This window comes from Nematolebias whitei, chromosome 18, assembly GCF_014905685.2.
Source record: "Nematolebias whitei isolate Nwh7 chromosome 18, NemWhi1, whole genome shotgun sequence".
Taxonomy (NCBI): domain Eukaryota; kingdom Metazoa; phylum Chordata; class Actinopteri; order Cyprinodontiformes; family Rivulidae; genus Nematolebias; species Nematolebias whitei.
The window spans coordinates 16,179,102-16,191,191 of NC_056515.1; the positions used below are offsets into that span (position 1 = coordinate 16,179,102).

Consider the following 12,090-nt stretch of genomic DNA (forward strand, 5'->3'; position numbering starts at 1 on the left):
GCCTCACAGTCCTGGAGACGTACAGGTCGTGGAGGGATGGAAGGCTGCAGCCGATCACCTTCTCAGCTGAGCGCACAACGCGCTGCAGTCTGAGTCTGTCCCTGGCAGTGGCCCCGGCGTACCACACCGTGATGGAGGAGCTGAGGATGGACTCGATGATGGCCGTGTAGAACTGCACCATCAGCTTGGCCTTCTTCAGCTGTCGCAGGAAGTACAGTCTCTGCTGGGCCTTCTTGATGAGGGAGCTGATGGTCGGCTCCCACTTGAGGTCCTGGGTGATGGTGGTGCTGAGGAACCAATAAGAGTTCGCAGTGGTGATGGGGGTATCGTTACAGGTGAGGGGGGGCAGAGGGGCTGTGGCTTTCCTGAAATCCACAATCATCTCCACTGTCTTCTGGGCATTGAGTTCCAGGTTGTTGCTGCTGCACCAGGTGTAGATGAACATATTCTGTGATATATTCATAAATTAAACGGATTCTTTCATTTTTCTGGACTGTATAATGTCGTGCATTGAATTTAATAAAATGTATCGTGAGACGTTAATTTTCTTTGACCCATCAAATGAATGCGTCATTTATTTACAGAATCAAAGTTTAACATCACACATTTACATTAATTTGGCAAAATGATTTCAACAACAACATGGCTAATTTTGCAAGCTGTACAATTTGATTAACCATACGGCGATGGTTGAAAACCTCAAGCTTCACCACAGACATTTCTGGAAATATCTGGAATGATTTCTAGCAGGATAGAAGAATTTTAAAGATGGAAAGATGAAGTTTAGAGGGAGGGAGATGGTGTGTGTGAGTGAAAAGTGTTGAACAGAACGGCACCCTCCATTCGAACCCAGCTTTCCTCAGTACGCTCGGTAGTAAACTCGACTCGTTACCTCTCTGACGATGAATCAGTGGAAACGGAGCTCCAGTTAAGCTACCGGTCCAGCGTCTCTGTAGGATGGCAGAGAACCGTCCGGAGTGGTGGCGGGACTTCATCAACAACAGTTCACCTCACGAGTGGACTTCACATGAGTGGAGTCCGTCAGAAGTTCCACTCAGATGTGGAAGATTGCATAATTCCCACAAGACTCGAAGAGCTGCGGATCATGGCTGGACTTCTGTTCTCCCAAACGACTGGAGCTGCAAACTCTCCACCCGACTTGTTTGAACTAGGAAGTACCGACATTTAAAGAGCTCTATTTCCGGTTCATTTGGGAGGTTCCTGATTGGTCAATATCGACCAGACAGGGGTGTGTTTCTGTGACGTAAGAGGTCACTAGGAGTCAGAAAAACAGAAAGTGTTTTGGAACAGATTGAAAATGTTTTTAGAGACAGAGAGAGAAATGTTTGGACGAGTTGGGTGAAAACAGGTGCCAGCTTCTCTATTTACGTCTGAGAGGATTTAAAAACATGACAGTTCGTTCCAACAACTTGTTTGCGTTTGACTCCAACCTTGGACCACTTACACTGCTCATTCAAAGACAGAAAATCAGAAAATGCATAATTACTCTGTAACAGACCTTAACATGATTTCTACTTTGCATGAGGATTAAAAATCATTATTACTGTTTCACAGTTAATTAAAAATGATTAGTTCACTGCAACATCTAAAAATGGTTTGAACTAACACAATTTGATTATCAAACATTTGTAAAATAGTAATGATAATAGAAAAGAGAGTGTTCTTTCACTTGATTAATTCAAGAAAGAAAGTCTCAGGATGGGTCAACCTGTATTTCTGGATTCAAATCAATGAAATACAGTTCTTGTTCCAGGAAGGCCCCTCAAGGCCAGATTTGACCTGAGGCCTAGTTCACTACACAGGTCACCAGCCGGTCCACCTCCCTCCTGTATGCAGACTCATCACCGTCCGAGATGAGCCCGATGAGGGTGGTGTCATCTGCAAACTTAATAAGTTTCACAGAGTCATGGCTGGAGGTGCAGCAGTTGGTGTACAGGGAGAAAAGCAGGGGGGAAAGCACACAGCCCTGTGGAGATCCTGTGCTTACAGTCCGAGTGTCCGAGACAGCTCTCCCCAGCCGCACGCACTGACTCCGGTCTGTCAGGAAGTCTGTGATCCACCTGCAGGTGGAGTCAGGTACATGGAGCAAGGAGAGCTTGTCTTGGAGCAGAGCAGGGAGGATGGTGTTAAATGCGGAGCTGAAGTCCACAAACAGGATCCTGGCGTAGGTTCCTGGGGAGTCCAGGGGCTGCAGGATGAAGTGGAGAGCCAGGTTTATTGCGTCATCTACAGACCTGTTGGCCCTGTAGGCAAACTGCAGGGGGTCCAGGAGGGGGTTGGTGATGGACTTGGGGTGAGATGAAACCAAGCGTTCAAAGGTTTTCATGACTACAGACGTGAGAGCTACAGGTCTGTAGTCATTTGGTCCTGTGACACATGGCTTCTTGGGGACAGGGACGATGATGGAGGACTTGAAACAGGTTGGGATGTGGCATGACTCCAGAGAAGAGTTGAAGATCCCTGTGAAGACCGGAGCCAACTCTCCAGCACAATGTCTCAGTGTGGAGGGTGACACAAGGTCTGGGCCTGCAGCCTTATGTGTATTCAGCCTTTTAAAAAGCCTCCTTACTTCATCCTCTTGTACAGAGATAGCAGGGGGTTGTCGGGGGCAGTCCCAAGTGGTTAAACCAGTTGAACCAGGAATATATATATATATATATATATACTGTATATGCATGTATATGTATATATATGTAAACATTTCTCTGCACAGTCCAGTTCAGTTCAGTTAAATCAAAATCAACTGAATACATTGGGAAGATGAAAACTTTTGAAACAAATGGGCAATTTATTCAGAAGTTGCACAATGAAGTCAACTAATTGCTCGAACTCTTCCCTTCAATTTATTCTTGGTTTCATTTTGATTTATTGTTGCTTTCTGTTTCTTTTCTTTTACTGGGGGGAAGACGCAGGTAATGGATGGATGGATGGATTAACTGGCGGGGGGGGGGGGGGGGGTTTCTTTATCTGTTGAGTGGTCGTGACTTCATCAAGTTTCTCAGTGGGTCAAAGTTTTAGTAAAACTCTGAATATCACAGAACTCATGAAACCTAAATAACAATTTTTTTGTTCATTCTTGTGCTTTAAAAAATGTCTTTACACAATATTATTCCATGACTTAAATGTGTTTATTAGTTCCAAATGCACAGGGTGGGGGTGTATAAAGAGATGGAGTTATTAGTAATCCTCTACACATCAGACTATCAGCAATAAGCCAAGAAGATAAATTGTACGTTTGTACAAAAGCTAATTTTTTTACTGTCCTTATTATCCACGTGTTTATTTTATTGCATAAGTTTCTATTGGGTAACTGTAACTTTCTGAAGTAGTTGCTTTTATTTATTTTATTAGCCTTGTACTTGTGTAAAAAACTGAACTAAACCTTTTTGTTACATTTGTCTCGTAGACCATCAGAAGCTGGAGAGAGAAGCCAGAATCTGCAGATTATTAAAACATCCCAACATCGGTGAGGCTTTTTACAAATGTTCAAACTTTGAATAAATCAACTTGAATGTGTATTTTTAGTTGGTCAATAGTTGAGATAAACGAAAAGAAGCAAAACAATAATACTGTTATTAACTTCTTGATATCATAAAATGATTTTCTTATTGACATATTTCACCATAATCCCATAAATATCTGCCCACTTTAAAGAGTTGTCTACAATCAGTCAGTGGGGTCGAAGGTCAGAGGATGCAGGTTGTCTGCAGCTCATTGAAAGTCTCTGCTGCGTTCAGGTGCATCAGGTCAGTTTCCTCCTCAGGTTGCCTCTACAGTTATGGCTGACATTCAGTCTCTTCAGGTCTTTCTTAATGACCTTTTGTTTCTCCCTAATCTACTGGAGTGTTGCTTTAGCGGAGTGTTTAGTGCCCTGCTGGAAGACAAACCTCTGCCCCGCCCTCAAAGTTCTTCTAAACAATTCATCTGTAGCTCCATCCAGCTTTCCTTCAACTCTGACCACTTTCTTTAGTCCCTGCTGTTGAAGACGCCTCGCAGCATGATGGTGCCACCACCATGCTTCACTGTGGGGATGGCACTCAGCATGATAAGAGGTGGTAACTTTTCCAGCTGTGGCCTTGTCCCATTTTGGTCTAAATTGTAAGTTTGCTTTCACCTGACCATTGCATCTTTTACGTTTGAGAAAGAAATCCCTAACAGTCCGGCTTTTTAAATGTTTTTATTTTCTGTCACCCTGACATGAAGCTCAGCTCCGTGCAGCTCTAATAATCATCCCATCTCTTCAGGAGAGATGCTCAGCTCCATCAGGGCCGTCCTATTTCTCTAATGTCCTCCATGTTCCAGATGTTTCATGACTGGACAATCGTCTCGTAGGTTTTCTGCGGTGACATCATCGTCCCATTTCCTAATCAAGGATTTAATGGTGCTTTGTGGGATGTTCAGCTGCATATTTTGTTTGTAAACCAACCCTGATCTTTACTTCTCCACAATTTTGTCTTTGATGTGTGTGAACAGTTCCTTGGTCTTCATGCTGTCTCTTGCTTATTGATCGCCCTTATTAGTCAGAGGTGTTGTTCTGGAGTTAATTGGGAAATGAGGACTTTTTTTTAGCAGCAACTGGAGTCTATCCTGGTTTAAACTCAAGACAGGAACTCCATGTGGATCAAATCTGATCAAGTCTGACAGAAATTCTGTGGTGTCCCCCCCCCCCCCCCACACACACACACATTAGGCTGCAGTGTCCTCGAGCATGTATTTCACAGTGCTGACAGATTTGGGTGCTGTGGGTGTCGTTCTGTGACGAGCTGCAGCAGCTCTGAGCCTGAACACATGACGTGTGTTGACCTCAGGAACGTTTGTCAGCGTCAGGTTGTGTTTACATGAACAGTCTGATTCCAGCTGTTGTCTGAAAGAAAAAGAAGAACCAGAATCAAACATCTAATTCTCCTGCTGTGTCTTTCCCAGTCCGTCTCCATGACAGCATTTCTGAGGAAGGCTTCCACTACCTCATCTTTGACCTGTAAGTTCCTTCCACTCTTCCTCTCCCCTGTTCTCCTTCTAGAACTCCTCTTGGTTCCCCTCATGTTCTCCTGCTGATCCTCCTCATTGTCTGATTACCCCCCCCCCCCCCCCCATTTGTTCGGACCTCGCTGCATCCTGATCTTCACTTTTCAGCCGCATCTCCTCACTTTTTTCCCCTCCTTGCTTCCAAAGCAGTTCTCCCCGTTACATAACAGCACACACCCACCCTGCCCTCCCTCCATGCAGCTCCCACTTTAGTGCATGCACACACACACACACACACACACAGCCACAACTCCCACTCACTGGAGCCAGTTTCCATGACAACCCAGTCGGAGAGAATCCTGCAGCCGGGGTTTCCCCCGATGAGGACATCCCCCTCCTATCTGTGTGTGTGTGTGTGTGTGTTTGCAGCCTGAGTAAAATGTAAATCTAAATCCCATCTTGATGTTTCTCAGGGTGACAGGAGGGGAGCTGTTTGAGGACATTGTGGCTAGGGAGTACTACAGTGAAGCAGATGCCAGGTAAACCCCTCACAAAAGCATCTCATAATGTCTGCCCCCCCCCCCCCATCATCTTCATCATCCTCTCAATGTGTCATTGCTGCTGCCTCTGCAGCACTCAACCCAGAGAGTTTGTCTCCTCTCATTAGTGCAGTGAAATTTTTGGTTTCACTTATTTATTTATTTATTTAATCATTTATTCATGTATTCATTCATTCATTTATTTATTTAGTCATTTATTTACTCATTCATTCATGTATTTATTTATTTATTTGCCATTTATTTATTCATTTATTCATTTATTTAATCATTTGTTCATGTATTCATTCATTCACTCTTTTATTTATTCATTTATTCATGTATTCATTTATTTAATCATTTATTCATGTAGTCATTCATTCATTCACTCATTCATTCATTTATTTATTCATTTATTTACTCACTCATTCATGTATTTATTTATTTGCCATTTATTTATTCGTTTATTTATTCATTTATTTAGTGTCGCACACGTCCCAGCTCTGCACTGGTTTTCTGTGAGCTGAATTGCAAATGGAGGACCAAGCGCTTTCCCCAGAGTCAGGGTTTTCAGAGAGGAGACGTACACAAACTAGATGCACACACGCCCACTCGTAGCCCCTCAGGAGGCAGGAGGCCTAAATCAATTTGACTGTGGAGGCGGTTTGTGGAGGCGAGAGAGAAGAAAAGAAGGGGACAGAAATGAAAGACGCAGTGCGCTTGATTTGAAGCTGTTTATAAAAATCCTCCGTAAATATCTTCATCTCCCGGCGTTCTTATCACCACAACTCTTCTGTCCACTGGAAGAACTTCCTTGAGTGAGAAATAAAGGATTCATCCGCCATATAAAACAAATAGCCTCATTTTTATCATTCATTTAAAATCTTCAGGAACAGTCCATGACATGATGATAAGTGGCAGCATGAGGTTTCCTCTGATCAGATTCAAACTAAATCAGTAAAGATGAAAGTCTTTCTTTTTGTAGTTTTTTTATTATTCTCACAGTATTTTTCCACGTCAGGCCATAGCAACTTTCTGGAAACTCATATTTCATTTAAAGGATTCACAGGAAATGCATGAAGTCAAAAGATGCTGAACTTTTATTCATTATTTATTATTGTTTATTTTTTCAGATAATAAAAAAAAACATATATTGTAGCTTATTGTAGCAAATATACAAGAAATAAATGTGCACGGATGGTTTGCACGTACTAAAGATAAAGAACACACAGATGACATAAAGTGCTTCTTTATGTTGAAAATTTTTGAGCATCTCAACCACAAACAGAACTGGGGAGGAACCACTTTCTTACTGGTCCATTTTAAAGCTCAGACCTTTTCTCTCTGGAGCTCTTTCTGCACCTGTGTGTGTGTGTGTGTGTGAGTGATAAAATATTATCTGAGGTATTTAATCAAAGTTTAAAAGGCCTAATATTGTCCAGGTGTCCTCCGCCTCTCACACAGTGATGGCTGGACATGGACACCAGCGACCCCCACGACCCAAAAAGGAAGAACTGGGTAAAGATAAATGATGGATGGACGCTCACTAAAGATAGGGGAGGCTGTGGCTGAGTGGTTAGAGCAGTTGTCCTCCAATGCAAGAGTTGGGGGTTCGAATCCATCAACAGTCACATGTCGAAGTGTCCCTGGGCAAGACGCTGAACCCCTCACTGCCTCTGATGTGTGTCCCATCAGTGTATGAATGTGATCTAAATCACTGATTAGTCTCTTTAGAATGATTTGTTCAATTAGCTTTGTAGAGATCTAGTATAGAGCTGTATGAATGGGTAAATGAGGCACAGATTGTAGAGTAAAGAGCTTTGAGTGTCTTGATCAGATAGAAAGGCTTTAAATAAGTACAGTCCATTTAAAGAGGCAGCTTGTATTAAATGGTTTTAATGAATTTAGTTTTTTTTCTTTCAGCACCGGTAACACTTTATAAAAGACTGTCTTTATAAAAATATATACAAACTTTATAATGAGGTCATCAGTTTAATTATAAACATTTGATAAATACATTAATTTATTTTTCTTTTGGTACAGAACTACATATGAGTGAAAGGGTGTTGGTGTGACAGCGGTAACAAAAACATGTATTTATCAGTGAGTCACATTATTGCTTGGATTTGAACCAGTACGTTTTGTATCCAATAAAAACAAAGATGTTAACAAATAAACTGGACAATATTCTGGTAATTTAGTGCTGTTTCCACAGTTGTGGACTGGACTTGAAATAAAATCCCAAGTCCTCAATGGCTGAGACCAAGACAAGACCGAGACCATCAAAAAGTGGTCTTAGTCTTGAGACCGGTCTCGAGTACTACGACACTACTCCATGGAGGAGGTCGTTCACCAACTGGTCACCAGCAGTCACAGCCCAGTGAGATACCACTTCACACTTGTTTGTTCTTACATCTTTTTCAGCACTTTTTCCTGTCAGAGTCCAGTTTCCAGCAATAAAAGTCACGTCTGTATTTATCAGAGGTGCACTCGTGCAGCGTGACCAGCATGCGCAGAACAAAATTCTCTAAATTCTGTAAATGTTTTTGGATGCCAGATAAATACATCTGAGTGATTGCCAAGTGAAATTATTCATAATTTAATGCTAAAAAATTAACTCCTTAAGGTTGTTTGAAAGGTAAAACCCACCAACACACAATAAAAGCAAACACAAATTTAAAGGCTCTTGTTTCCACTTGAAATCATCAAAATCACAACAAATGTATTTCTAACATAAAACTCAAAGATTTAATGAACACTGTTGCACCAGCTGAGCTGCAGGGGCGCAGGACATTAGTTTATTTCTGTAAGATGAAAGGATTTTCATCCGAGTCCCATATTTCATGCAGTTTAGCCTCATCGGTCTCCCATGTCTGCATGAAATGTGCGTTCAGTGTTTGTGTGGGTGCGTGTCTAGCTTGGCTTCATTTCTGTCCGACAGTTTCTCACTCCTGGCTTCCTGTCTGTGCTCCATCTGTACGCTGCTGAACTCTCAGTTCACCCGAACGACAGAACAACATATTTTATTCACTTGAACTTCTTGTGGCGTTCAGACTAATCCTTTTAGCTCTGCTGTGCACACTCAAATTGATTCTAAAACACACGAATGCATCTTTTCACACGCTGACATAAGTCAGGTTGCAGTGATAAATGGTCCATGGAGTGCACTTATATAGCACCTTTCTATCTTATCAAGACACTCCAAGCTCTTTACAATCTGTGCCTCATGTACCCGTTCATACAGCACTCTGCTATATACAAAGAATAATCAGAGCGTTATCACGTTCATACACTGATGGGACACACATCAGAGCCAATGAGGGGTTCAGTGTCTTGCCCAGGGACACTTCAGCATGTGACTGCTGGTGGAATCGAACCCCCACCACACCCATTGGAGGACAACTGCTCTAACCACTCAGCCACAGCCGCTCCAGCAGCAAATAGTGGTTCAAGCTCAAATTCATAAAAAAAAATGCACAGAATCTGGTTGTTATTCCAATTTCCGTGCATCATTTACTCACGCTGCCTGTTTCTCCTCAGGATTTACAAACCAACGATACGCTGCCATAATTTCAGCAGGCGTGAGCAATTTACACCTAGTTGAAGACAGACTGCTCCTGCGCTTCCTGCATAATCTCTTGCTTCACTCCTCAACCACCTCCCAGCCACCGCTACAAACATGAGACCAACTTCGTCATGCTTCTCACAACGCATGCACATTTAGTCGTTTGCTCGTGCAGCAGGAATTAATACATGACACGTGCCAGCTCAACGCCGAGCTGTTTAAAAGAAGAAAGCACAGATTCACCACTGCTGCTTCACGACAGAGCCGCTGCATCGTGTCTTTCCTGACACACAGCGGTCGTGTCGACATGATCAAAAGCTTGGAGTGAATTAAAGTTTACTCAGCTGAAATCATCTCCAATGAAGCCGAGGCTTTGGGCACAGAAAATAATCCTGCTGCTAATTCTGCTTGCTGGGATTTTAATATTCTTTCATTTCCACCAGTCAGTGGATCAGCTGGACAGCAATGCATGGATTCTGGCAATGATGCTGAACTCACATGTGGCCGTAGTTTTTACTTTTTAACCCTTTCAAAATAAACCACAGTGACAGAGAAAAGCTGTTTAATGGCTCCTCTTGTCTAGAAAACAAACAAAAGGAAACACCCTCTTGTGACGAGCTCTCTGTTGAGAACATGGATTGCAATTCAAACAAATCAAAACGTTTTTCCCATTAATTTTTTGTTTCAATCTGGGACCTGTCTGTCCAAGTTCTGCTTGTCCTCGACTCTCTGCTTGCCCTTAAATGGTAAATGGTAAATGGACTGTACTTATATAGCGCCTTTCTATCTTATCGAGATACTCAAAGCGCTTTACAACACAAGCTGTGCCTCATTTACCCATTCATACAGCACTCTACTAGATCTATACAAAGCTAATTGAACAAATCATTCTAAAGAGACTAATCAGTGATTTATCACATTCATACACTGATGGGACACACATCGGAGGCGATGAGGGGTTCAGTGTCTTGCCCAGGGACAAGACACTGAACAGTCACTTGGGCATGTGACTGCTGGTGGATTCGAACCCCCAACTCTTGCATTGGAGGACGACTGCTCTAACCACTCAGCCACAGCCGCCCCTTAAGACAGGCAGTCCTGGCAGAGACTGGACACCCTGTGTGAAGCACCCAGAGGTTAAAACTAGGGATGGGGGCGATCCGATCCAGTATCTGTATCGGCCTCCGATACCAGCAAAATTTACGTATCGGATTTTCCAATCCACCTGCTTATATTTCTGATCCATGCATGTCTGTGGTTGGCGCTGCATGTTGTCTTCAAACTATGGAATGGATTTCCTGAACGGCGGCGTCTAATGAACCCAGAGTAATAAGACCCGCCTCACATTCAGGAAATCCAGTTCATAGTTTGCAGCCAGCTACAACGTGAGGACTGAGTTAACAGCACTGTTGCTAACAGCTAACAAACTTTTCATCGAAACATGTCCGCTGTGTGGAAGTATTTTACACTAAACACCACAAAACAAGACAGCAATGTGCAATGTCTGCAGAGCCATAGCGCCACATTAAACCACGGTAAAGTTAGTTTTAGCAAAATTTAATTCTAACTTTAAAACTTATCCAACATTAATACAACTTACCTCAAGTTGGCTTTTTGGACATGCATGCATTATTTGTACAAATTGTACTTGAGAGGAGAATATTACAGCCTCATATAAAATCAATGATGATCATGATATCGGAACTGGATCGGTATCGGCCGATACTCAGATCTAGGTATCGGGATCGGATGGAAATTTTAAAAAGTGGATCGGTGCATCCCTAGTTAAAACTAGGGCATTAACAGAGTACTCTAGTAATCTACACATCGATTGCTAGGACATCTATTGATGTTAAAAATGTTATGTTGAGTATCCGTAGTGACGTCATATTATGTGACCACTGTATGACCGTAGGGGGCGGTGTTGCACTGTTGCAGGTCACAGAGTATGGTGTAACACCGGGTCCAATCCACCGAACCAGAACCAGTTTCGGTTTAAGTTTCGTTTTTGACATGCTGCGTTTCTTCACGTTTGCAGTTTAATAATAATAACTAATGGTTTAGTTTTTCCTGTGACTTATTTGCAGTCTGATAAATTTTTAGGAGCATAATATACGCTCCCAATGTTTTGTTGGTCTTTTTTTTGGAAATAATTACCTTTTTTTGCGGTTTTATTTATTTTTGTATCTTGAGATCTATGACATCATCAAATACTCGAGTTCTACTCGGGTTTTATTATGTTAATGTCGAGTTTAAAAATTATATACTCGTTCAACCCCTAGTTAAAACGGTGTCTCTTTTCCCTCTCTTGATGCTTCTTTTTTTGTGACAACAATCTCCTCTTGTACCGTATTTTTCAGATTATAAGGCACAATTAGATTCCTTAAATTTTCTTAAAAATCAACAGTGAGCCTTATAATCAGGTGCACCTTATATATTAATTCTGGTTGTGCGTACTGACCTCAAACCAATTTAATGTGGTTACTGTTAATGAGTTGAATAAAGTTTGACTTATCCGACTGTTTTGTTTCGCTTAATGCGCCTTATAGTCCGAAAAATACGGAATGTGAAATTCAAAGCTTTGTATATTATTTTCATCATCGCCTTTTCATTAGAGGTGGTGTGATAAGCTTGACGTCTCAAGGCCAGACTACTATCAGCTGTTTCACATCAAACTCTCTTTTTTCCACCTAACTTTGATCACAGAATTGGAAAATGACAGTATTAAGTACCATTTTAAAGTCATATTTCATGATAAATGTATGTTTTAAACAACACAGGTCAGTGAGAATCAGACATTTTGTAGTTGACACAAATAAAAAACAGTTTTACCTCTAAATGTGTGCATAAAAGCACATTTAAATAGGCAAACTGCACCAATATACTGTAGTTTGTGCACGTCCCCATGTGTGGGCTTTAGGATTTCACAGATGCACATAATCTTCATTAGCTCTCACAATCCTTTGGTGTCTGCAGGCTTCAACTCTTTTATTCTGTGTTTTA

The 12,090-nt window shown here is 41.9% G+C and overlaps 1 protein-coding gene across 1 annotated transcript in view; it reads left to right on the forward strand.

The window, feature by feature from the left end:
- Positions 1-12,090, forward strand: part of LOC119425070 (calcium/calmodulin-dependent protein kinase type II subunit beta) — a 44,029-nt gene that overhangs the window by 11,724 nt on the left and 20,215 nt on the right. Inside the window, exons 3-5 of the mRNA XM_037692594.1 lie at positions 3,428-3,487; positions 4,945-4,999; positions 5,460-5,525. Of these exons, the coding sequence (XP_037548522.1) occupies positions 3,428-3,487; positions 4,945-4,999; positions 5,460-5,525 (181 nt within the window). The remainder of the gene's footprint in view (positions 1-3,427; positions 3,488-4,944; positions 5,000-5,459; positions 5,526-12,090) is intronic.